This window comes from Ursus maritimus, unplaced genomic scaffold (genome assembly GCF_017311325.1).
Source record: "Ursus maritimus isolate PB19 unplaced genomic scaffold, ASM1731132v1 scaffold_30, whole genome shotgun sequence".
NCBI classification, from domain to species: Eukaryota; Metazoa; Chordata; class Mammalia; order Carnivora; family Ursidae; genus Ursus; species Ursus maritimus.
In genome coordinates this window covers 26,234,246-26,262,179 of record NW_024425564.1, presented here as the reverse complement: position 1 = coordinate 26,262,179, position 27,934 = coordinate 26,234,246, and the positions used below count along the sequence as shown (strand labels likewise).

Sequence of the window (27,934 nt, the reverse complement as noted above, 5' to 3'; positions counted from 1 at the left end):
GTTTGAGAAGGATTGGCATTAATTCTTCTTGAAATGTTTAGTAAAATTCACCAGTGAAGGCATTTCATCCTGGGCTTTCCTTCATTGGGAGATTTTTGATTACCGATTCAATCTCCTTACTAGTAATTGCTATTCAAACTTTCTGTTTCTTCCTGATTCAGTTTTGGTAGTCTGTACGTTTCTAAGAATTTTCCCATTTCCTCTAGGTTTTCCAGTTTGTTGATGTATAGTTGTTCATAGTAGCCTCTTAGGATTCTTTGTATTTTTGTGGTGTCAATTATAATGTCTCCTTTTCCATTTATAATTTTGATTTGGGTCCTCTGTCTTTTTTTTTTCTGTGGTTAGTCTAGCTAAAGTTTTGTCAATTATGTTTCTCTTTTCAGAAAATCAACTCTTAGTTTGGTTAATCTTTTCTATTGTTTTCCTATTCTCTATTTCATTTATTTCTTCTCTAATCTTTATTATTTCCTTCTTTCTGCTAACTTTGGCCTCAGTTTTTGTTTTTTTTCTAGTTTCTTAACGTGTAGAGTTAGGTTGTTTATTTGCAATCTTCTTAACAGGCATTTGGTATGAACTTCCCTTTTAAAACTGTATCCCATAAGTTTTGGTATGTTGTATTTCCATTTTCATTTGTTTCAAGATACATTTTTATTTCCTGTTTAGTTTCTTCTTTGATTCATTGATTGGTCAGGGGTGAGATTTTCAATGACTGATGCAGTCTCTTTACTAGTTACCAGATTTTCTATTTGTTTGGGATTCAATCTTGGTAGGTTGTTTTTATAGGAATTTGTCTGTTTCTTTTTTATTTTAATTTTTTTTGAAGATTTTATTTATTCACTTGAGAGAGAGCACGTGCACATGAGCACAAGTGGGATGGAGGGACAGAGGGAGAGGGAGAAGCAGGCTCCCCGCTGAGCAGGGAGCCCAAAGTGGAGTGCGATCCCAGGACCCTGAGATCATGACCTGAGCCGAAGGCAGACGCTTAATGACTGAGCCACCCAGGCGCCCCTGTTTATCTCTCTTAATGTTTATTTTTTTCTGCCTTCTGCTAGCTTTGGGTTCAGTTTGTTCTTTTTCCACTTCCTTAAGTTGTGAAGTTAGGCTGTTGATTTGAGATCTTTCTTCTGTTTAAATGTAAGGCATTTATAGTTATAAATTTCACTCAAAACCCTGTTTTTCCTGAGTCCCATAAGTTTTGGTATGTTGTGGTTTTATTTTCATTCATCTCTTAACATTCTCTGATTTCCCTTATGATTTTTTCTTTGATCAATTGATTATTTAAAAGTGTTTAATTTCCACAGATTTGTGAATTTTCCAGTTTTGGTTTTTTTTTTTAAGATATTATTTGTTTATTTGACGGAGAGAGAGAGACAGCCAGTGAGAGAGGGAACACAGGCAGGAGGAGTGGGAGAGGAAGAAGCAGGCTCATAGCAGAGGAGCCTGATGTGGGGCTTGATCCCAGAACTCCAGGATCACACCCTGAGCCAAAGGCAGACGCTTAATGACTGAGCCACCTAGGCGCCCCTCCAGTTTTCCTTTTGTCTTTGATTTCAAACTTCATCCCATTGTGATTAGAAAAGATACTTCCTATGATCTCTCTCTCTCTTTTTGTTTAAAAAATATATAAACTTTTTTAGAGCAGTCTTAGGTTAGCAAAATTGAGCAAAAGTTTCAGAGATTTCTCATTTACCCCCTTTAAAAAAATCTGTTGCAAGTTAATTTGTGGCTTAGCAGATGATCTGTCCTGGAAAATCTCCCATGTACACTTGAGAAGAATGTGTGTGCTGCTGTTGTGGGTAGAGTGTTCTGTATGTATCGGTTATATCTAGTTGGTTTATTGTGGTGTTCAGGTCCTCTTGTGTTTATCTTTTGTCTGGTCATTTTAACCATTCATTATTAAGAGTGGGGTATTGAAGTCTCTGTTATTGGAGAACGGTTTATTTCTCTCTTCTGTCAATTATTGCTTTGCGTATTTTGAAGATTTGGTATAAGCATACAATTATGAAAACCAGGAAATTAACACTGCTTCATAACCTACAGACCTCATTCAGATTTCATCGGCTATCCTACTAATGTCCTTATTTTGGGACCAGGATCCAATCCAGAATGATTGGTTATATTTAGTCACCGCACCTCCATCTCCGTTAATCTGGAACAGTTCCTGAGTCTTTGTTTTCATAACCTTGACACTTTTGAAGAGTACTTTTTGTTATTTTGCAAATTATTATTTTGCATAATGCCCCTCAGTTTTGGTTTACATGCTTTTTTTCCCTCATGATTAAATTAAAGTCTGGGTTTTTTTGTTTTTGTTTTTTTGCAAGAATACCAGAAGGGCAATGGTGTGTCCTTCTCAGGGCATCACATTAATAGACACAGGATGTTTATATGTTTCATTACTGTGGATCACATGGTTAGGGAAGTGTCTGCCTGGTTTCTACACTGTTGTGCTACTTCCCCCTTTTTAATTTACGGGTGTCCTGTGGGGGAGATACTTTGAGACTATGTAATAAATATGTTGTTTCTCTTCATAATTTCTCTCATTAATTTTAGCATGCATTAGAATTCTTGCCTGAAACAATTATTGTTGCGTTTACCAAGTGGTGATATATCTTTTAATAAGATTTTATTTATTTAGTTGAGAGAGAGAGAGCATGAGAGGGGGGAGGGTCAGAGGGAGAAGCAGACTCCCCACTGAGCAGGGAGCCCAATGTGGAACTTGTTCCTGGGACTCCCAAGATCATGACCTGAGCTAAAGGCAGTCACATTACCTACTGAGCCACCCAGGCGTCCCCCTACCAAGTGGTGATATTTTATTTTTATCATATTTCTACAGTTATTCATTGAAATTCTATAGGAGAATTTCCCCCTTCTCCATTCATTTGTTCAGTTGTTTATTTAAATCACTATGAACTCATGGTGGTTTGTTTTTAGCGCTTGAGTTATAACCCGTCACTACCATTATTTATTTTGTTGCTCAGATTGTCCCAGGTTTTGCCGTTGGAAGCCCCTTCAAGTTTCTTCTACGTCCTTGTGACATGTCCCCATTATTTTTGAGTTGTTTTTTTCCTTAGGGCACCAAAGGTTGTTCCAGGCTCATCTGTAGATGGTATTTTTTTCAATGTGTGGTTTGCATTTTGAATTATTTTTTGCTTTTTTTCAGGTATGAAGATACATGGGCTGCACTTCACAGAAGAGCCAAGGAATGTGCAAGTGCTGGAGAGGTAAAGAACTGGCTAACCTTAGACTAGCGGAAACAATACCTGTTGGCAGTGTTGAAGGCTAGTTGTTAAGGAATTACATTGGGGCATACGTTAAAATGTTTTGCAGTCTATCTGAAATTGAATTTAATAATTGAATTTAATTTGAATTTAATTAATAATTCAATTAATAATTGAATTTAGTAATCTGAAATGAATTTAATTTGATTATGAAATTCCCTCAGTTACATTTTTGTGATTTCTCTAAACTAAGCTTAAGATTAGTTAGGCTTACAGAGTTTATAACTTTAATTCTTAAGTCACAAGTAGATACTTGGCTAGCTAGGTATAATGTTTTGAATTTGAGTCTGATGCCTAAAATCATTAATTTGCTTAACAAATAAATGTAAACATTGCAGGGGTCATCCTCAATTCACTCAGAAGAAAAAACTGTTTTCTAGCAGTATGTATAGAGTGCATAATGAATAAAAGTGACTTGTAATTAAAAGTATTTGGTACATGTACTAAAAGCTTTATTAGCCAAGATCAGATACTCTGTGCTACTGATGTCAAACTTACTTCTTTCTAAAAACACTTCTGTGATTCTGACTTAATTAATTTAAACTGACTTTCCTTATCACTTATCTAAATTAGTGAAGCCGTAACAGTTACATAGAGTAGAATAATACATGTGATGAAAGTTAGACATTAGTGTTTCTCTTAGAAATTACTGAAAAGGGGGAGTGGAGGTTTCTGGGAGTAAGGCAGACCAGGTACCTTGAAAAGCCCTGTAGCTTTAAAACACTTAAATAGTGGATAGATTTTTAAAAAATTATTTAATGCATTAGGCTCACAAAAACTAAGGGAGATCCTGAAGCCCCCCCCCCCAAAAAAAGAAGAAGAAAACAAAAAAAAGAGCAGAGAACTGAAATCAGAGTGGTTAAAAAAAACCTGTGGAAGCTGGAGTAAAATACTAAAGTAAAAGCTTTCAAGATTTATGGAGGAAGGAGACTGTGGGGAACTGGATCTGAGTCTTCTGCACAAAGCTCTTGAATCTTTGAAGTGGCTGCATCCCTCAGTGAAAGGTGAAGATAGGATACAAGAGCTCCCTGTCTACGAAAAGAGGCAACATGGAAACCTCTCCGTCTTCTTAACAACTTGGAATAAATACGGTCCCCTTTCTAGATTTATTACTGTCGCCTTGGCCTCATTTCAGCATGGGGCTCCAATTATAATTCCTGCACAACTGAGGAACCGCTGAATTAAGAATGAAAGGACCACAGGTGACTATGTTTTTTGATACCCAACAGAAACAAACACAAATGCTACATGGATGAAGCTATGTAAACCTAGGCCCCTCAGTATTTCTACAGATTAATTTTCTACCACCCCTCTAAAAAAAAAAATTAGTAAACGCACAAAGGAATATACTGTCCAAAGTTTGAGAGGCACCAGAAGCAAAGAGTAAAATTTAGCCTACAGAGAATGTTAGATATTGCACTGTTGGATACAGACTATTAAATAGGTAAATGAAAAGTCATTTAAAGCTTTTGTAGAGATAAAAGGTAGAGTAAGAAATGAATGAGGAATAAGACTTTGTCAAACATGACTTTAGAAATTCGCTGAGATTAAAAACCCCAGAGTGTGCTTCTGCAGCAATTATATACAAATGAAGAAAGACTATGGTGACGTAGAAGGGGTCTCTGAGATAAGAAAGTGGAAAATGCGAAAGACGAGTTAATAGAGAATAGTTCTAGAAGATCTGGAGGTTGAACCAAATGAGATGACCAGTATTAGACTACTTTTGATCTGTAAAGTTAGAGTTTCATATGGATCAACCTATCTAATTAATAAACATTCTAGAAAGAATGAGGGAAAGACAATGTAGAAGAAGATCAGTATACAAAAGACAAATAGAATTACAAGGAAAAAAACCAGATAAATCCATAATCCAAATTGAGAGAATTTTAATACATTCCTCTTAATTGAGAGGGGAAAAAAACACATAAGTATGGGTAAAGGAGATTTAAATAATATGTTTAACAAACTTCTCTGGATGGACAAATATAGAATACTGTCCCAGCAAATATAAAATACAGGTTCCTTGAAGCATATTTGGAACACATAAAAATTGACCATGTACTGAGGCATAAAGAATCCTCAACAGGTTTCATATAAGTGAAGTCGTGCAGAATATTCTCTGATCTCACTGCAAATGAAGCTGAAAGTCAATTCAGGAAAACAATTTTGAAAATTCCATATGTTTGGAAATAAAAAAAATATTATGAATATTTATGGCTCAAAGAAGGAAAAGTATTGAAAAATTTTAAAATTTACATATGAATTGTTGAATGAGCTAATCTAACTTAAGAATTTGGAAAGAGAATAGAATAAACCTCGAAGAAAGAATGAAAGATGACAAAAGTAAATGAAGTAGAATATAAAAATACAGTAGGAGCTAAACAAAGTGGAAAGTTCCTTTTAAGGTTTATTTATTTATTTTTTTAGTAATCTCTACACCCACCATGGGGCTTGAACTCACATCCCAAGATCACACGCTCTACCAACTGAGCCAGCCAGGTGCCCCCAAAGTGAAAAATGCTTTGAGAAAACTAATACAGTAGACAAATCTCTGGTGATATTCATCAAGAAACAAACAATTTTAAGAATTGAAGGGAATGTAACCAGTTATCGCACAGAGAGAGATTAAGAGTTTATGAACAATTCTGACAAATTCAAAAAGTTAGATGAAAGGGCAGAAATCCTAGAAATTCTTACCAAAACCAATTCTAGAAGCAATTCAAATCCTAACTAGTATTAATGATTAAAAATTTTTTTCTGCTACTTAAGCACCAGGTCTGCAGAGTTAGATAGGAGATTACTGTCAAACTTTCAGGGAATCATTTTCAGTGTTAGACAAACTTTTGCAGCAAATGAAAAAAGAGGAAACTGTGCCCACCTCATAATGAAACCCAACAAGGAAAGTATGAGAAAATGACATTGAAATCTAGTCTCAGTCATGAATATAGATAAAATTATAAACATCTTTCACCTAACTTCAGTTTCTGAAAATCAGATGTTCTATGCAAAAACTCTAGCGAGGATCCTGTTTCCCATATTCTAAATTGGGGAAGTTATAATGTGTTATGTGTCAACCCAAAACCCTCAACCAACTTGCCCAAATATATTTAAAACCAGCAGAATGTCTACACGTGGGTAGCAGTCTGTTAGGGTGTAAAGTGCTAAGGCATAGTTTTCTGATTACCAAAGCTTTAACGTACTTGTTTGTAAACAGTTGCTTGTGTGCAGCATGGGGCCCCTCAACACTAGCAACACGCACGGCCTGCGTCTCCTTTGTGGTTGTGCTGCTTATACTGCCTTGTGATTGTGTATGCTAACAACTGTATTTGAAATATAACTTGAGACTCTTGCGCAGTGTTTTAAAATGTGTATCAAGCTTAAATGTAAAGTTTTCCTGTATAAATACTAGCCAGAACTTTGTATTGTTGTATGTCCTGTGAGTGCAGGATGATAGACAGAAGGCATTCTACCGGGAGACATTCTGCAGTGTGTGGTTGTGTTGGCAAACCCAGCAGTGCATAAAAAACAAAATACACCAGGTTTATTTCAGGATTGAAAAGTTGACATTAGAGACCTTTTTTTTTTTTTTTTTTTTTAAAGAGAAAAAGTGGGGGAGGGGAGAGGGACAGAGAGAATCTTAGGCTCCATGCCCAGCATAGATCCTGGCTCAGGGCTGGATCGCATGACCCTTCGATAATGACCTGAGCTGAAATCAAGAGTTGGACACTTAACTGACTGAGCCGCCCATGCTTCCCGACCTTAGAGGTCTTTTAAATGCAATTGACTGTGTTAACATACTAAAGGAGAAAAATATGTGATCGTCAGATGCAGAAAATACAATGAATCGGTTGTACAATATAATACAATCAAATGTAGAAATTCAATAAAATTAAGCATCTACTTAGAGTAAAATGATTTAGCAGGTTTTTTGTGGAAGATAACCTCTTTGGCTGATATCTACCAAAGCCTGCAGTATTTGACTTACAGTGCATTGATCCCGTGTTCAACCTTCTTGCTAAATCCTCTTTTTTTTTTTTTTTTAAGATTTTATTTGAGAGAGCAAGCATGGGGGGGGGACAGAGGGAGAGGGAGAAGCAGACTCCCCACTGAGCAGGACCGAGCTCAATCCCAGGACCCTGGGATCATGACTTGAGCCTAAGGCAGACACTTAACTGACTGAGCCACCCAGGAGTCCCTAAATCCTTTTTTCCACTAATTTGTATTTGGGTATGGGAATTCTTTTGTGTAAGTGGTAGGTTTTGTTTCTTCCCTCCTAATGTGTACAACTTCCATTTCTTCGTGTCTTTTCACACTGGGTAGAACGTCCAGCATCATGCTGAGTAAGAGTAGATGAAGACCTTCATTCACATTTTGACTTCTTCAGAGTTGAATGTGAAAGGGAAGTTATGGCTTTTGGGGAACAGTGAAAGACCTTTAAGACCTCAGGGTAGAGAAAGATTTCTTAAGGAAGGCATTAATAATTTTTATCGAGGCTTCTACTCATTAAACAACACCATGAAAAAGTTAAGCAGTTCATAAAACAGAGGACACAAGTGTTCAGAAAATATGAACAACATATACAAACCAATAAAAAGAGGGAGCAAAATACAGAAGTGAGCAAAAGATATGACCAGGTATTTTACAGATGAAAAAATAGGAGTGGCTGATAAACATGAAAATGTGTTTCAAGCTGATTAGTAATCAAAGAAATACAAGTTGAAACCAAAAATTTATACTCGTTAGATTATCAGAAATTTAAGCTTCACGTTTCTGTGCCGATGGTCATTATTTTCAGAGGACAGTTTTGGTTTCTTCCCTGGGAAGAAACATGAGGAGGAGCAACCAGAACCAGGGAGTGTAAGTCCATTGCCACGATGGCGTTAGAAAACATGCTTTGGCGGTGCTGCCTAGGTGGTCAGTCGGTGAAGCGTCTGCCTTCGGCTCAGATCATGATCCCAGGGTCCTGGAATCGAGCCCCGCAGCGGGTTCTCCACTCAGCGAGGAGCCTACTTCTCCCTCTCCCTCCTGCTCCCTCTACTCATGCTCTCTCTCTCTCTGTCAAATAAATAAAACCTTAAAAAAAAAAAAAGAAAACATGCATTGGCATTAAGCAGGAGTTGAAGTTGGAGGTACGTCTCCAATGCAGTTCTGCGCCTGGGGATATCTCCAGAGCATTGCATCTCACGCTTTCCCCTCATAATACTGGTGTGGCACGTATTTCCTCTGATAACGTTGCCATGGATTATTACATAGTAAACAGATGAGGCTACTTGAAGTCACAGGTAGAGAGGCCAGGGTGGCCTTATGACCCCAAGGCCTATTGAGCCACTCTGTGTGATGAGAGCCGTACCTTGGATGCATCTGTAACTCACTGGTGAGACTTGGACGTGTGCACCCGGAGATTTGTAGTGGAATGTTTGAGCAGGTTTTTTGAAACTAGACAGTCCCACAGTCCATCTACAGAATAAATCACAGTGTCAATCGTAAAATCAAATACCATACAGCAGTGAAAATTAGTGAACTGCTGCATCTGTGTGAATCAGCATGGGTGAGTCCCACAGTGCTCAGCAAAGACCGGATCCTGTCGAAGAGCTTTAACAAGTAATTGCCTTGATTATAAGAAGTATTTCATAATAAAACATACAGGAGAAAGAATTTCCTGTAAGATATGTTGGTGAATTTATGCTATTTGGGGACCTTAAATGTATTCATGCAGCTATTTTAAGACCCACATCTGATCAAAAGTGCTTCTGTTGCTTTCCAGAAATACAGTACTTAGCTTTAAAAATGAAAATTTTGGGGGTGCCTGGGTGGCACAGTTGGTTAAGTGTCCAACTCTTGGTTTCAGCTCAGGTTGTGATCTCAGGGTCCTGAGGTTGCTGCCTGTCAGATCAAGCCCACGCTCAGCATGGAATCTGCTTAAGACTCTCCCTCTGTCTTTCCTTTGGCCCCTATCCCCAGCATGCACGTGTGCATGTGCTGGCTTGTGTGCGCGCACGCGTGCTCTCTCTCTCTCATGCTCACGGGAATAAGTCTTTTTTAAAAATTTTTTGTTTTTTTATTTAAATTCAATTAACATATAGTGTATTGTTTCATAGGTAGAGTTCAGTGATTCATCACTTGTGTATAACACCGAGTACTCATTACGTCATGTGCCCTCCTTAATGCCCATCACCCGGTTACCCCATGGCCCCACCCCCCTCCCCTCCAGCAACCTTCAGTTTGTTTCCCATGATTAATAGTCTCTTATGGTTTGTCTCCCTCTCTGATTTCATCTTGTTTTATTGTTTTCTCCCTTTCCTATGTCCTCTGTTTTGTTTCTTAAATTCCACACGAGTGAAATCATATCATAATTGTTTTTCTCTGATTGACTTATTTCACTAAGCATAATACCCTCTAGTTCCATCCACGTCATGGCAAACAGCAAGATATCATTTTTTTGGATGGATGAGTAATATTCCTGTGTGTGTATGTGTATGTATATACTGTATCTTATTCATTCATCTGTCGATGGACATCTGGGCTCTTTCCATACTTGGCTGTTGTGGACATTGCTGCTATAAACATTGGGGTGCAGGTGCCCCTTCAGATCACTACATCTGTACTTTTGGGGTAAATACCCAGTAGTGCAATTGCTGGGTTGTAGGGTAGCTCTATTTTCAACTTTTTGAGAAACCTCCATACTGTTTTCCAGAGTGGCTTTACCAGGTTGCATTCCCACCAACAGTGTGAGAGGGTTCCTCTTTCTCCACATCCTCTCCAACATTTGTTGTTTCTTGCCTTGTCAGTTTTTGCCATTCTAATTGGTGTGAGGTGGTATCTCATTGTGGTTTTGATTTGTATTTCCCTGATGGCGAGTGATGTGGAGCATTTTTTTCACGTGTCCATTGGCCATTTGTATGTCTTCTTTGGAGAAATGTCTGTTCATGTCTTCTGCCCATTTCTTGATTGGATTATTTGTTCTGTGGGTGGTTAGTTTGGTAAGTTCTTTATAGATTTTGGATATTAGTCCTTTATCTGATCATTTGCAAGTATCTTCTCCCATTCTGTCAGTTGTCTTTTGGTTTTGTCAACTGTTTCCTTTGCTGTGCAAAAGCTTTTTATCTTGATGAAGTCCCAGTAGTTCGTTTTTGCCTTTGTTTGCCTTGCGTTTGGAGACGTGTCTAGCAAGAAGTTACTGAGGCCAAAGTCACAGTGGTTGCTGCCTGTGTTCTCCTCTAGGATTTTGATGGATTCCCATCTCACATTTAGATCTTTCATTCATTTTGAGTCTATTTTTGTGTATGGTGTAAGAAGATGGTCCAGTTTCATTCTTCCGCATGTGGCTGTCCAATTTTCCCAACAGCATTTGTTGAAGAGACTGTCTTTTTTGCATTGGATATTCTTTCCTGTTTTGTCAAAGATTAGTTGACCATAGAGTTGAGGGTCCATTTCTGGGCTCTGTATTCTGTTCCATTGATCTATGTGTCTGTTTTTGTGCCAGTACCATACTATCTTGATGGTTACAGCTTTGTAATATAGCTTGAAGTCTGGCATTGTGATGCCACCAGCTTTGGTTTTCTTTTTCAACATTCCTTTGGCTATTCGGGTCTTTTCTGGTTCCATACAAATTTTAGGATTATTTGTTCTAGCTTTGTGAAAAATGTCGATGGTATTTTAATAGAGATTGCATTGAATGTGTAGATTGCTCTAGGTAGCATAGACATTTTAACAATATTTGTTCTTCCAATCCATGAACATGGAACGTTTTTCCATTTCTTTGTGTCTTCCTCAATTTCTTTCATGAATGTTCTGTAGTTTTCTGAGTACAGATCCTTTGCCTCTTTGGTTACTTTTATTCCTAGATATCTTATGGGTTTTGGTGCTATTGTAAATGGGATCGATTCCTTAATTTCTCTTTCTTCTGTCTCATTGTTAGTGTATAGAAATGCAGCTGATTTCTGTGCATTGATTTTATATCCTGCAACTTTGCTGAATTCCTGTATGAGTTCTGGCAATTTTGGGGTGGAGTCTTTTGTGTTCTCCACATGGAGTATCATGTCATCTGCAAAGAGTGAGAGTTTGACAACATCTTTGCCAATTTGGATGCCTTTTATTTCTTTTTGTTGTCTGATTGCTGAGGCTAGGCATTCTAGTACTATGTTGAACAGCAGTAGTGATAGCGGACATCCCTGTCATGTTCCTGACCTTAAGGGTAGAAGCTTTGTCTTTCCCCGTTGAAAGTGATATTCGCTGTGGGCTTTTCATATATGGCTGTTATGGTATTAAGGTATGTTCCCTCTATCCCTACACTGTGGAAAGTTTTTTTTTTTTTTTAAGATTTTATTTATTTATTTGACAGAGAGAGAGACAGCCAGCAAGAGAGGGAACACAAGCAGGGGGAGTGGGAGAGGAAGAAGCAGGCTCATAGCAGAGGAGCCTGATGTGGGGCTCAATCCCATAACGCGGGGATCACGCCCTGAGCCGAAGGCAGACGCTTAATGACTGCGCCATCCTACACTGTGGAAAGTTTTAATCAAGAAAGGGTGCTGTACTTTGTCACAGGCTTTTTCTGCATCTGTTGAGAGGATCATATGGTTCTGTCCTTTCTTTTATTAATGTCGTGCATCACATTGATTGATTTACAGATGTTGAACCACCCTTGCAGCCCAGGAATAAATCCTGCGTGGTCGTGGTGAATAATCTTTTTAATGTACTGTTGGATCCTGTTGGGTAGCATGTTGGTGAGAATTTTGGCATCCATGTTCCTCAGGGATATTGGTCTGTAATTTTCCTTTTTGGTGGGATCTTTATCTGGTTTTGGGATTAAGGTAATCCTGGCCTCATAGAACAAGTTTGGAAGTTTTCTATTTTTTGAAACAGGTGTTAATTCTTCTTTAAACGTTTGGTAGAATTCCCCTGGGAAGCCATCTGGCCCTGGACTCTAATTGGAGATTTTTGATTACTGCTTCAGTTTCTTTGCTGGTTTTGGGTTTGTTCAGGTTTTCTATTTCTTCCTGCTTCAGTCTTGGTAGTTTATAGTTTCTAGAAATGCATCCATTTCTTCCAGATTTTTACAAATAAATCTTAAAAAAAAAAGTGAAAATTTATTTTCTGATGTATTGTTGAGACATACGTAAATATTTAAAATGCAAATCTTTAATATGCATAGTGTTAAACCTATGATGAATTGATTTTGTCAGACTGTTCTCATGTGTCTTTGGTGCCCTTTAACCAGACAACTTGCCGGGGCAAATATACTAAGAACCATTCATTTTTTTTTGACAAATTATTTTATACTCATCTACTTTAAAGCTAATTCTTACTATCTAGTCTTAAAATTCAGATGGTATCTTAGAAATGAACATTTGTGGTCAGTGTAACTTTAGGCTTTTTCTACATTGGTTTTTGTTTGTTTGTTTACAAGTTCTTTGACTTTTTTTTTCCTACGTAGCAATATATAAATGAATAGTTAATAGTGACTTTAGGGGCTAGACTCTGAGGGCAGTTTGTAAAAGTCAGACTTCCAGTGCGTTATTTGCTTCTAATTACCATTATTGTGAAACACTTGCTTGCCTTCGGATTGAACTCTTAAGATTCATGGTTGAGCAGTTTGAAGTGAAACTGGTCATACAAGACATGCTCCAGCGTGGTTCTCCTCTGGCTGTGGTAGAAAGTTCACTGAACCGGGTGTTAGAAATCCTAGTTTCTGCACTAGTCCGTTTGAACTTGGGCACCTAACTTAGTTTCTCTATTGTTAGTTTCTCATCTTTAAAATGCATAACACCATTTACCCTGCTTATCATACGAAGTTGTTTGGAAATCACATGGAATTCTGTACCCCCAAACACTGAACTGTTGAGTTCGGTAGTCTCCTCCTTTTGTTTTCATGCTCCTGCTTCAGTGTCCACCAGAAGGAATTTTGGAATAAAGCACCGTGGGTTTGTCTTACTGCTTAAATTTGGTTTCCTGGTGTTTGATCTATATATTCAGAATTATGGAAAAATTGGCCTTCTTGTGATGGATCATTTCTTATCATTAAGTAAAGTTTAAGAATAGTTTTTTAGACTATTTTCTTCTGCTAGCTTCTCACGTCTTCCTTTCATACAACCCTATAGCGCAGTCCCTACAATATTGATTGAGGGCCTGGACTTTAGTGTCAGATTCTGTGGGATTGATCTCAGTCCATTGTGGCCTTTGGGAAAGAGGCATAACTTCATTACACCTGCGGGTCTTCACCTGTAAAATGGAGGTGATAACAGTGCTTAGTTTATAAGGTTGCTGTGTGGTCTAAACAAGATAATGTACATAAATTGCTCAGCATAGGGCTTGGCACACAGAAAATGCTCAAAGTGTTTTTAGTATTATTGCATAATTATTGATAATGATTTCTGAGAATCCATTCAATCTCTCATTCTTTTAAATAAAAATGGCATTTTACTGTATTCTTACATCTTTTTCTATATATGTGCTGCTTCTATCCCGTATTGAGAATATAATTTTCAGTTTTGTGGAAGTTATGAACTAGATCATAGTTGTTTTAATGTTTATGTTGTACTTCAGTTTTCAGTGAGAGATGGTTAATATCAAAAATCGTTCTCGATTTTCCAAATTAACCAGGATAGTTAAGATTTAACTGACTTTACAAAAAAACACACCATGTACCAGGAAAAATATATTGTATTTATCCTCACATCAACGCTGTGATATAGGAATTATTTTTTTCTTCTTTTGAGTTTAAAAACTGAAGCTAAGAGGAGTTGGGAGGCCTGCTGCGAGGGTATAAGCAAGTGGGCAGGATCTGTTTTGTTTCATTCACCATTACATCTCCATAGCCTGAACAGTGCCTGGCAGACAGGGAGTGGTCGGTCAGTAGAAGTTTGTACAGATGAATTTTATGAATGCAGATCCTTGTGTCAAGCCTTAGTTTCCTTACTATTGCACAGCTAGATATGTTAGCATTGCTCAGCATTTCTTAAACTACTCTTAGACATCTTTATAAAACTGGTTGGCGATAGGCATTTTTAAGTATACAGAATTAACGAGCAGTGCGGCTTGAGTAAAGCTCAGTGGAGGCTTGTCTGGGAGAGATGATGTGGTCTTCTCTCCAGTGTGGGCCGGAAGGTAGTGGGGAGGTGTGCGAGCCAGGAAACACAGTAAGGAAATCAGGAGGCTTTTAACCTCTCTGTCGGAGCATAGTTCTTTTGTTGCCATGTTGGGAATTTCTAGAATATTAAAATGTAGAAACCGAAGCAATCTCGCACCACATACAAATAATTTTGCATCTAATTTTGATACTTTTATTTCTCTAAAGTTCTTTGTTACCTTAGTGGGATTCAGTAAGAATTTGGTGTATTCAGGGGTGCCTGGGTGGCTCAGTCAGTTAAGCATCTGACTCTTGATTTCGGCTCAGGTCATGCTCTCAGGGTCCTGGAATCAAGCCCCGCTTGTCCCTCTGCCCCCCCCCCCGCTTGTGTGCGCACATGTGCACGTGCTCTCTCACTCTCTCAAATACATAAAATCTTAAAAAAAAAAGTCTTAAAAAAAAGAATTTGTTGTATTCATGTTCTAACTCCTGAAAAATCTTACTCTTGGGATGTGTAAATTGTCTTTTTTTTTTTTTTAACTTAACTGTGAACTCTGATTTACAGATAGAATTCAAATGCATTTTCTTCTGTTATATAATGAGTTTTGCAGTCTTTGCATTTATTGTACTCCTGTGGTTATCTTTCACAATTCTTGCTTATCACTGGTGGAGTTTTCAAAAGATGACCTCTCCCTGCTCCTTCCCAATCTTATTCTAAGCCCTTTCCCTCCCACCATGTTAAGACCAAAACAAAATTGTCTGGGAGAACCTGATGTCTGTCATTTTCTGTACAGTCTTCACTAAAAGAAGTTAGCAGTCTTTCGGGCCAGTCTAGTATGTCACAGCCCTGCTATTAGGAGCCCTTTACATCTGAATTCCGTCTTTGTTAACATAAGTGCTTTTCTCCTTTTTTCTGGAATCCATCACTTGCCTCAATTCCTTCACATACAAGCTTACCTTACTTTATGCAGTGTGTTCCTGTTTAAATATAGATTGAACCATATATATTCTAAATGCATTCAGTAACTTTTCTGTTCAAAAAAGTCCTTTTGTAAAGCAAATAATTATCTGGTAATTGTGGTTTGGGTTGTTTTTGTTTTCTTTTCGGTTGTTAGTGTCGGGTTTTTGATTTATTTTTTCTAGATTTGGGTTTTCAAATACATGGTTTACTTAAAAACAGGGTATACTTAGAAGTGATTTCTAAGGTCATTTCTGAACTTTCTCTTCTCCGGGTTAAAATGCAGTGAGACAAGCGGTAATTTGAGGTTTTCTGCACTGAATGTTAAGTTGGTGCTTTTCTAAGAAAGAAAACAACTCGAGTTTTCTCTGGGGTGTCCTGTTGGGGATCCTCAGGAGAGGGTTTAAAAGAGAACATTGAGTAACTCCCATTCTGCTGACTGTCATCTCCTTGTGCCTGAACTCTGCCTTTACTTTGCTCCTCTCTTGCAGCTGGTGGACAGCGAGGTGGTTATGCTGTCAGCGCACTGGGAGAGGAAGAGGACGAGCCTGGTCGCGTTACAGGAGCAGCTCCAGCAGCTTCCTGGCTTATTAGCAGATTTGGAATCCATGACAGCAAATCTGAGTGAGTTTGATGTTTGTTATCGGCGTGTTACTTTTAGGAATGAGAATAATTTGGACTGAACTGGATAGAAATTCAGAGCCCTCTAAGAATGCGTGAAATTCCTGGTTAAATGATTTTTTGTAAAAGGGTGACTTATAGTTAATTTCATGTCTGACTAGCAGAGGATTGGGCAGGAAATAGTTTTAAAGTATAGGAATTATTTGTAAAATACACCACTAACCTTTACTGCCTCAGTTCAGCTCCGGAAACACAATTATAATTTGTTGGTTCTTAGGGTGACTCAGGGTTGTGTGTGTGACATTAGATCTCAGTTTAAAAGCATAAATATATAGGGGCGCCTGCGTGGCTCAGTTAGTCCGACTCTTGATCTCAGCTCAGGTTGTGAGTTTGAGCCCCACATTGGGCTCCATGCTCTGCATGGAGCCTACTTTAAAAAGTACAAATATATAAAATAAAAGGGGTTATAGTGACTTTGTCCTGGTTGTAGAATGTACTCTGGGAGTTATTGCTTTAAAAATTAGGTCTGCTTAGAGCTTTGTATCTTGAAATGTGTTTTTTTTCCCTCCTTGAACACTTGAGAGAGAAAACAAATCCAGGTAAATGAGGGTGCCCGTTTGGCTAAATTTTTATCTATGGAAGTTCATATTCTTTTGTTTTCTTCATTGGAATGAATTATGCTGATATTCTGTTTCTTGGGTTTATAGTAAAAAATTCCCTTTTATGTTTGATGGTGCCACATGATAGGATAATAGCGTGGCTCACTCTTTTCTGACCAAGCTTAAGATCTTAGTGAAGTGTAAGAGGTAGGAGTACCTACATGGGAGATACACTTCCCCGGGCCAGTAACCTGATTCGGTCTTACAGGTACGAAGGTACGGATACCTATCATCTCTTTCTGTTTTTCAGTATTACCCTTCTTAAGCAAAGCAAAAATGATTGACAGAGCCAGTAATTAGTACGTAAAACAGTTTTTTGTGTGTGTCTGGATAAAATGCACCTGAATGGTATTTGGAATGCTGTTGCTGATAACAGTAGCTAACATTCATAGCACCTGTCATAGGTCAGAGACCATGAGGTGCTTTGCAAACATTATCTTTAATCCTCACATGAACCCTTTAAAAGTAACTATTATTATCCCATTTTTCAGCTAAGGAAAGTAAGGCTCAGAGAGACTGTTAATAAGATGTGGATCCAGGATCCCAGTCACAGGGATCATGTCCTCAGTGGGGGATGAGACAGGATGGCAGCTATCAATAGCCTCATGAACTGTATGTTCTTTTCTTTTTTTTAAGATTTATTTTATTATTTATTTGAGAGAGCATGAGCAGGAGGGGCAGAAGGAGAGGGAGAAAGAACGTCAAGCTGAGCGCGGAGCCCAGTGCGGGACCTGAGATCACCACCTGAGCCAAAATCAAGAGTGGGACACTTAACTGACTGCACCACCCAGGGGCCCCTCGTGAACTGTATTCTGAAAGCCCTGGCTGTTACAAGTATCTCCTGGTGTCACTGTTCTGTTACTTCTGAAAACGCGGCTGGAACAAGAGATTCTGGCTCTTAAGAGAAATGTAAAATAGCTGTGGTCGCCCTCTGCCTCACTTCCCCCTTGCGGGTATAGTAATGACCTTGTCAGGCCTTTGATAGCTAACTAGAGAAACAGCCCCCCAGACATTTGGGATTTTCTTTGTAGCCACTTTATTTTGGCTTCTCTTCCTGCATCTGTCTGAGTCATTTGCTTTAAATTGGTTGTGTATTTCTTTGCAGATAGGAAAGCCTCCCTTCTTTTTTTCCTAGTTGGGAGTAAACTGTGTTGATAGATGTTCTTTGTTGGATATCAGTTTACTGATTAAATGCATTTTTGCTGCAATTCTAATTATTCTCCTAGTTAATTCTGCTTGGGAAATGCAGTTTATATAAGTCTTTCTTAAAATAGAACATGCAGGCCTACCTCAGATGTTGTGGGTTTGGTTCCAGACCACTGCAGCAAAGCAGATATTGCAATCAAGTGAGTCAAATGAATTTTTTGGTTTCCCAGCGCATATAAAAATTAGTTTATACTATACTGTAGTCTGTTAAGTGTGTAATAGCATATGTCTAAAAAAATGTATGTACCTTAATTAGAAAACACTTCATTGCTGGGGCACCTGGGTGGCGCAGTCAGTTGGGTGCCTGACTCTTGCTTTCAGCTCAGGTCGTGATCTCAGGGTCCTGGGATCGAGCCCTGCATCAGGCTCTGTGGTCAGTATGGAGTCTTCTTGACATTTTCTCTCCCTCTCCCTCTGCCCTTCCCTTTAAAAAAAAAGATCTTAAAAATACTTCATTGCTAAACAGTGCTAACCGTCACCTGAACTTCCAGTGAGTTGTAATCTTTCTGCTGGTGGAAGGTCTTGCGTCCATGTTGCTGGCGGCTGACCGGTCAGGGTGCTGGTTGCTGAAGGTGGGGTGGCTGTGGCAAGTTCTTAGAATAAGACAGTAATGAAGTTTGCCTCATCGATTGACTCAGACTTTCATGAATGATTTCTCTGTAGCTTGTGATGCTGTTTGATAGCATTTTACCGACAGTCGAGCTTCTTTCAGAATTGGAGTCAATCCTCTCAAACCCTGCCGCTGCTCGATCCTAAGTTTATGTCATATTCTGAATCCTTCATTGTCATTCCAATAGTCTTCATGGCATCATCACCATCAGATGGGATGAGAAGCTCCCATCTCAGGAAACCACTTTCTTTGCTCATCCATAACAAGCCTTTTCTCGTGAGGTTTGATCATGAGAGGGCAGCAGCTCAGTCCCATCTCCAGGCTCCACTTCTGACTCTAGTTCTCTTGCTGTTTCCACTTCCTCCATTGATATCTTGAACCCCTCAGAGTCATCCCTGAGGGTGGGAATCAACTTCTTCCAAACTCCTGTTCGTGTTGATATTTTGACCTCTTCCCATGAATCATGAATGTTCTTAGTGGAATCTAGAATGATGAGTTCTTTCTGGAAGATTTCCAATTTGCTTTGTCCTGGAATTACTATTTATGGCAACTCTAGTCTTACAAAATGTATTTCTTAAATAATAAGACTTGAAGGTTGAAATGACTCCTTGATCCATGAGCCCCAGAATGGATGCTGTGTCAGCAGGCATGAGAACAACATATATCTCGTAGTCCTTCTCCACCAGCTCTTGGGTGACCAGGTGCATTGTGGATGAGCAGTCATATTTTGAAAGGAATCTTTTTTCCTGAGCAGTAGGTCTCAACAGTGGGCTTAAAAGAGTCAACCATGTGGTAAACAGATGTGCTGTCATCAGCTTTGTTGTTCCATTTACAGAGCACAGGCAGGGTAGATCTAGCATCGTTCTTAAGGGCCTGAGGATTTTCGGAATGGTGAATGAGCACTGGCTTCAACTTCAAGTCAGCAGCTGCGTTAGGCCCTAACAAGAGAGTCAGCCTGTCCTTTGAAAGTCAGGCATTGACGTCTCCTCTCCAGCTACGGAAGTCCTCGTTGGCGTCTTCTTCCAGTAGAAGGCTGCGTCATCTACGTTGAAAATCTGTTGTTTTGTGCAGCTACCTTCACTAACTCTCTCAGCTCGATCTTCTGGAGAACTTGCTGCAGCTTCTCCATCAGCACTTGCTGCCTCACCTTGCACTTGGTGTTCTAGAGATGCTTTCTTTCCTTAAACCTCATGAACCAACCTCTGCCAGCTTCAGACTTTCCTTCTGCAGCCTCCTCACCTCTCTCAGCCTTCACAGAACTGAAGAGAATCAGGGCTTGGCTCTGGATTAGACTTTGGCTTAAGGGATGCTGTGACTGGTTTGATCTTCTGTCCGGACCACTCAAACTTTCTCCATGTTGGCAATATGACTGTTTTGCTTTCTTGTCATTCTTGGGTTCATTAGAGTAGTACTTTTTATTTCCTTTAAGAACTTTCTCTTTGCATTCACAGCTTGGCTAACTGCTTGGTGCAAAAGGCCTGGCTTTCAACCTATCTCAGCTCTCAACATGCCTTCCTCCCTGAGCTTAATCATTCCTAGCTTTTGATTTAAAATGAGAGACGTGTGACTCTGCCTTTCACCTAAACACTTAAAGGCCAATGTACAGTTATTAACTGGCCTCATTTCAGTATTGTTGTGTCTCAGGGACTAGGGAGGCTCCAGGAGAGGGAGAGAGATGGGGGAACAGCCCGTTGGTAGGGCGTCAGAACATACACACAATATTTATCAGTTAAGTTAGCTGTCTTTTACGGGTGTGGTTCATGGCATCCCAGAACAATGACAGTAGTAACATCAAAGATTACTGATCACACATCACCACAGTAATAATAAAGTTTGAAATATCGTGAGAATTACCAAAATGTGACATAGAGACATGCAGTGAACAAATGCTGTTGGAAAATCGGCACCAATAAACTTGCTCAGTACAGGGTGGCCACAACCTTTGAATCTGTAAAAAAACACAGTATCTGTGAAGCACAATTAAACGAGGTATGCTCGTATGGAGCTCTTTTTGAAGAGCTAATTCTGTTGCCTTAAAAGATACCTCTAAAATCTAGGTGGTTCTCATATGTATTGCCAGTCTGAGTTACCATTAGCATTTGAAACGCATGCTACCTTTGGTTTCATTGTATTGCTGTTATTTGTCTGATATTTATACTTAGTAATGAATGACTCACTGTAGGACAGATAGTCAGAACTGGAAGTCTGAAGACCTCATATCTGGTGACTTAGAGTAAGCCCCATAGAGAGGTGTTTTGAGTTGAGATTTTAGGTAAGCAACTTAAACATCTTGGACCGGTGCTGATATTCTTTACAATAGGAAAATACTATAAAGCCAGATTTGGTGGGGTAGGTCATATAAACATATATCTGTATCATTGGTATAGTTTATGAATTCATTTTAAGGAGTTTATGTCTCATTCCTAGGTAGTGGAACCAGTGTTTTAAATATTTGCTCATATACTACCAGATTCTTTTATTTTTTGGCAGCCTAGGAATATCTCTTATCTCCTGAATACTTTGATGTAATATTATAAGGCTTAAATAGTCAAGCAATAATTTAAAAAATTTTAAAAACTAGAAGTAGTACTGATGTGTATGAAGTCACAGGATTCCCCTAACTTCTTTGAACTTTGTGCTCTTTCCCTGTCAGATCTAATACCATATCCAGTCAGTCCCGCCATCTCCCGGGCTACGCGTCCTTTTTAGTCTTGCTCTGCCCTTTAGACTGTCTGCCCTTATTACACAGTCAAGGACTTACATGATGTGAGCAGTCTGAACCTTTGATGATGCTTTTAGCTGCCTTATCCTATGGCTTAATAAATATGACTCCTGATTACATAATCCCCCAGGAATTGTGAAGTAATACTGGATAATCCCTTCATTTTTTTTTTCTTCAAATGGAGTGTGATCCATTCATCTTACATAAGCCTGTGTAATAGATAATTACTGGTAGTTTGACATTTAAAAAAAATGATGAAGATACTATGGAAACTAGAGAATAAGGGCTGTGGATTCCTCTCACACCTGAGTTTGGATCCCAGTTCCACAACTTCCTGTGAGACTCCATGCAGGCTTCTTGACTGCTCCAAGCTTGTGTCTTTGCACAAAGAGGATGAGAGTTCCTGCCTCAGAGGGTAGTTGGAGGGTTGAATGAGATGGCAGATGTGCATAGAGCACTCAGCTCAGTGCTTAGTACCTAATGAGATATCTACTGTGTGTCATGGGCCCTCTGTAGGCTTGGGGACTACAACGCCGAGCAGGACCGGGTACCTGCCATCAAGATGGCGGCATTCTAGTGGAAGTCTCTGTAGCCTTTGCAAATTTACAAAACCACTGTTCTTTGACAGAAGGGTTTGGATGGATGTTACACAGTTGAGCTTGTCCTGTAAGATTAGGTAGAATGCAAAGCCGCAGCATGAAATGTGGTAGATGAACAGTGTTGTATTCTGAACATTGCTAGAGCGGGGATAAGAAAAAAAAAAAGGAAGGTTGTCAACCAATTTCTATACACGTCCTTCTTCCGAAAAAACCACAGTGTGCATTTTATCGTAAAACTGGTAAAATGTGTGAAAAGTATTGAATTCTCTTGAACTTCCACTAGAGGGTAGCCTAACCCTGTTCCTTTATTGAAGTTTAGCCTATCAAGGGCTCTTCGGAGTTTTTGCTCTTGCTTAGTTTATTTTAAGTGACCTACTTTGAAAAGACTGTTCTCTTCTCCCAGAACAGAAGAATCTGTGAATTCTTAGATAACAGAGTACTGTAAGGGTGAAAGCCATAGACTGAGTTCGGATCTTTCTTTTGATCTGACCTAACCTGATACATCGTTGTTTTGCTGTCGTTATGGAATTTGAGAGCGTCTAGCAGGGAGACTGCCACAGCCACAGGTGTTTCGTGAACTAGAGTATTTTATTGTTCAGGTTACTTTCTGGGATTAGACTCTTCAAGAGGCACATTAACTCTCTTTAGACACCTTTTCACGTGCCACACAGATCTCGTTTGTTCCATAACGGCGCCTGCAAGTTAATGCATTTCTTCAGGTTCCTTGTTACCACACCATCATTGCTGTATTATCTTATTACATAAAAGGGTAATGTAAGCATTTGAAGAATCTTTCAAGCCTTTTAGTACCTGGCCTCTGTGACCTCTGGGTTCGAAACCAAAGATTTCTTTCTCCCTCGAGGCTCATTGTTTTGTTAGAAAAGTACTCATTAAGTATGAAATAATTTTAGTGCGCCACCCATTCTTCATATATGAGCGGTTACACTACAGATAATACGGATTTCAAACAAATGGCACAAAGAAAAATTCCAAGCAGAATCGCTCTTCCTCTGGGATGGTCTTCTCATAAAGATTTGTGAAGCTCTTCGCTGCACAGCTGTCAGGCATTCCCAAATGGCTTTTCACAATAAAATTCCACCCATCTTTTCCACTGATCCCTAAATGAGACGTATGCTGTTGTTATAGCGAGCAGAATGGTCAAGTTTGAGCTTCTTGTGAAGGTGTCTGTGGAGCCCTGCTAGTGTTTATGTACATGTGTTCTGAGTTTGGTTAGCAACTTTACTCATACATGCGATTCAGTTTGTAATGGGAAATGAGCAGGATGTGACAGGGGCATTCAATTTCTGCCATTTAAATGCAATTTAAAATATTCAGAGTACACATCATCCATCTGCTTATAATTATTTAAAGGGATTTTTAAAAAGTTTTTAATGTAAAAATGGAAGAAACTTTATTTTTGTCAATATAGTTCTTCTATATTTGATTACCGATTTCGAGCTAGTTAAGCATGAAGATGGAAAATTTCCATTGCTTCTGCTACTGTAACTTACTGATAAAGGAGCCTGGTCTGACATACTAAGAACAAAGTACCATCATGTTGCCTAATGTTTTCTAACTTCCCTTCCCATGTTTAATTTATCCTTTTACAAAATTTAGCATAACCGCCTAATACTTAAGTTTGCTTTTTTGGTTATTATTTGATGTTTTAGTGGGATAGTCATTCTTAGTTAAATTCAGTAGACTATGTATTAGGGGATACAAAGATGCAAACATACAGTTATTACCCTTAAGACCCTTACTGATTCCTGGGGCGCCTGGGTGGCACAGCGGTTGAGCGTCTGCCTTCGGCTCAGGGCGTGATCCCGGCGTTCTGGGATCGAGCCCCACATCAGGCTCCTCCGCTAGGAGCCTGCTTCTTCCTCTCCCACTCCCCCTGCTTGTGTTCCCTCTCTCACTGGCTGTCTCTGTCCTGTCGAATAAATAAATAAAATCTTTAAAAAAAAAAAAAAAAGACCCTTACTGATTCCTGAGAGAGAATATTCCAGAATATGCAAATAGTTGTATAATATCAGAGTATAAGCTCTGTGTGAGGTTCAAAGGTGCACGGAAGCGCAGAAGAGGGAAGGCAGGCAAGCAGAGGCACCTCAGGCCTAGACAGGGTCAGAGAGGCAGGAAGGTGCCCGAGTTGTCTTAGAGTGGTGAGTGGTCCTGAAGGAAAGTGGGAGTGAGATTGGAAAAGTAGGTGGTGGGCCCTGGGGGGTGATAGGTTTCTGAATACTAAGTTAAGGTGTTAAACTGGATTCTTTTTTTTTTTTTTTTTTTAAGATTTTATTTATTTATTTGAGGGAGGGCACGAGCAGGGGGAAGGAACAGAGGGAGAGAGAATCTAAAGCAGACTTCCCACTGAGCAGGGAGCCCGATGTGCGGCTCAATCCCAGGACCCTGAGATCATGACCTGAGCTGAAGGCAGACGCTTAACTGACTGAGCCACCCAGGTGCCCCTAAACTGGATTCTTGAAGTACTCGGAACCTTTAAGTTTCTAAAAGGAGAAAACATAAATACTAATTTGGTGATAGCAATAAAATGGCCACTGAGTCTCCCAAGCATTTCAGATCTAGATTTGCCATTCAGAAACACAAGAACACGATGTTGTCGGCCAGTTCAGAAGTGCGTACGGTTTGTTTCTTAGTAGTAGTTCCAGGTTGGTACTAAACCAGTCACATGTTTTACTTGGTCACCATTTTATCAACACAAGAATGAACTAGGGTGGCAAGTTTAGTATGTATCTAGAAGAGAATTTCTCTCCATAAGAAATTAATTGGTCTGCCTAGGTATCAAGTCATTTCGTTCAAGCTCCTGGCCTCATTAGCTCTCTCGTCTACCAACAGAGCTAGACTCTAAATAGAAATTGCCATCTGTCCAAATAAAAATTAAAAAGGGAAAAATTATATGTATATGTAAATGTATTCAAATATAGAACAGTTATTGATTCCATTATTTATTTTCTTTTTAGCAAAACCATTTCAGATTTAGTCCGCCACACTTATAAGGGATCTTAGGTCTAACAACATAGTTTTGAGCATAATTTATAGGCATGTGAGTTTGCTAGAAAAAAAATGAAAATTTTATTGATATTTTCGTATGTTAGATCCTTAGGTGTTTACAACATGACCATTTCTGGTCTACAAAATTCTTAGATGACTTTTAAATGGGGCACCAGGGTGGGTCAGTCAGTTGAGCGTCCAGCTCTTGGTCTTGGCTCAGGTCATGGTGTCAGGGTTGTGTGATTGAGCCCTGCGTCAGGCTCCATGTTCAGCGCGAAGTCTGCTTGAGAGTCTCTCCCTCTACCTGTCTGTCTGCCTGATCTCCCCCTACCCCCACTGGCCTGAGTGTCCATGTTTAAAATCTTTTAAAAAATAAATGACTTTTATGGAACTTAGATAATTTTTTTTTAAGATTTTATTTATTTATGTGACAGCCAGCGAGAGAGGGAACACAGCAGGGGAGAGGGAGAGGAAGAAGCAGGCTCCTAGCCTAGGAGCCTGATGTGGGACTCGATCCCGGAACGCCGGGATCACGCCCTGAGCCGAAGGCAGACGCTTAACGACTGCGCTACCCGGGCGCCCCGGAACTTAGATAATTTTTATACAGTTTTTTCTCTGCATTTTTAAAGTCAATTCCTGTCAAGTGCTAAGTTACGTATACTTTGTATGCATGTTTATATGTAAGCGTGTAGCGTTTATATACTTTGCCCCATTGGACCTTTTTGACAGCTTTGCAAGATGTGAATTGTTAGCCCTTTTTTCACTGACGAGATGTCTCACCTCATTGTAAGGGGCAGAGCTGGGTTTCCAAGTTGGTGCTTCAAAGCCTTCCTCCTAACCAGTCCCCCTTATGCTAAGGGTACCAGTGTAACATGCATGATACTTCAGGAACCAAGTAGCTTAGAGTTAAATGGATTCCATATTAAATTTAATTATTCTAGTTCTTATCACTAATCAAAGTGAAATAGCCTTTTAAATAATCCTATTAGCTATGATCGCCTTTTAAGACCCCATCAAGCTAGTTATAACAGAAGGAGCTGAATATTGCTTCTTCAAGGCCAGTAGTCTTAGCTCCGAGACTGAGACTCCTACTCGTTTTTCCATTTAATTTAATAACAACAACAACAAAAAACAATAACATAAACAGCAATGAATACAGTAACATCATTTTGCCGGTTTTCTCCCCACATAAACTCTCTCTGTACCATTCATGTCATTATTAAAAATCTTGGATTTAATTTAGATGCTGCATATTGTTTCAGGTGAGGCTTTCCATCATCACATATCACATATATTAACAGTCTTTTGTGGCGCCTGAAGATAGATTCAAAACTGTTATGAACTGCATGGTCATCAGCCCTTTGCAGCCCTCCCACGGGTTTACAGTGACCTGTCAATATCTGTCAGTACCTGAACTGTCTTTGAAAAGGAGTGCTAAACTGTCCTCACATTTTCACGTTTCAGAATTTTATTTCCCCGCCAAATCCATATCTTTAAGCCCTAGGCCCTACCAAACAGAAGAGGGAGGTTTTATGGATAGCACAGATATTTAGTCAGATCTTTGGATCAAAGATTACAAACAGGCCAAATTTTGCATCTTAATAAACCTAAAACTACAAGTTGAAATTTGAGGAGTTGCTTCTAATGCAGATGGTCCAAAAGCTAATTTGGAAAGTCCCGTGGAGGTCGAGTGGGCACACGAAGGAGTTAGATGCTCCCTAATTGTGTTTAGCTATTTATGTGAAACCAGGACTGGAAGGCTGCACCGCTAGCTTGCTCCTTCTCTCCTGCCCCTTCCCTTCCCCACTGGGTGGCTGTGACTTCCAGATTTGGGGGTCAGTCTGTTGCTGGGCCTTCCCCTCACCTCCCTCATCTGTGTTAGACGCCACTCTTGAGTTTCCCGAGCACTGCATGCCTCACTCTGCCAGGACGTGGTGTCATTGAAATACATCTCTCCTCCTACTTTAAGCTCTTTGGCACAAGGACTGTCTTTTTCATCTTTGTGTCCCAGTATGTGGCACATGTGGAGTTTGGTAAATGGCCACAGTGCTGTTGGAATTCTTTAAAATCTTTGACCTCTAAAACTTCTCTGTTGTTGGAGGAAACAACCAGCGCTCACTTCTACGACTACGAAGTCTTGGTTCACCTAGTACCCTATCAATTCAAAATTATTGTAGTGCAGGAGGGACTCAGTTTTGACTCCTGACTCTCCTTCAGTCGCTAGGTGACCTTAGGCAAAGCACTGAATTAATTTCTGCAGGCTTTGGTCTTGGATCTTTTAAATGAAGGCTTTTACTGGAACATGCTCTCCATGTTCCGGTAAAGCTGCCAAGCTCTGTGGCCTAGAGGCACAGTAGAGACCACAGCGGTCTGGTGGGCAGAGCTGAGTCTCTTCCCCACCACCCGGTGACCTGGGCTTACTGAGTGTGTCTGTACAGCTCTGCAGTGACTTGTGAAGATTGATGTCTGTCATTCAGCAGGGCAAAACAAATGCTCTGCTCAAGTAACTTGGAATCTCAAATTTTAAATTATGTCTGGTATAATTTGTGTTAATTATAATTTGCTATATTCTCATTTGAAAATTGGTTACTCACATGTGGTATATGGGATCATTAGAATATCACCTTAGATTAATCACGATGCTCTGTTTCCTCATCATCCTGGTTAATAGAATATTTAAAGTATTTTGGAAAATTACACGTTGCAAATGTTTGAAGTATAAAAATAAACTCAAGAGAATTTGAAGTACATTTTAAAGTTGGTCAGTGTATTTTATTTTGCTTCAAGAAAGCTTAATAAAGAGTATTATATAAAGGCAGAACAGTCTCAACAGTTTAAACTTTTAACTTTTGGACACTTTTCCTTTTCTCCATGATCGACGATTCTAATTTTTTACATTTGTTTCTTTTTTTTTTTTTTTTTTTGGACCTTATGTACTTACAGCTCATTTAGAGGCAAGCTTTGAGGAAGTCGAAAACCACCTGCTGAATCTGGAGGATTTATGTGGACAGTGTGAATTAGAAAGATACAAGCATATGCAGTCCCAACAATTGGAAAATTACAAGAAAAATAAGAGGTGAGTTTGAAAAACTGATCAACAGTATTCGTTTTACATGCTGGTCTTTGTAAGTTTGGGCCGATAAAAGACAAAAGGTTGCGACACGTGAAGCTCCTCCATTAGCTTTCCAGAGCATGACCTTTATAGACAGA

General features: G+C 39.3%; 1 protein-coding gene across 3 annotated transcripts in view; it reads left to right on the top strand.

Moving 5' to 3' along the window:
- DTNBP1 (dystrobrevin binding protein 1) overlaps positions 1-27,934 on the top strand; it is a 130,027-nt gene that overhangs the window by 17,619 nt on the left and 84,474 nt on the right. For all 3 annotated transcript variants that reach the window (XM_040645073.1, XM_040645074.1, XM_040645072.1), the window contains exons 4-6: positions 3,161-3,221; positions 15,793-15,925; positions 27,668-27,800. In XM_040645073.1, coding sequence (XP_040501007.1) covers positions 3,161-3,221; positions 15,793-15,925; positions 27,668-27,800 — 327 coding nt within the window. The remainder of the gene's footprint in view (positions 1-3,160; positions 3,222-15,792; positions 15,926-27,667; positions 27,801-27,934) is intronic.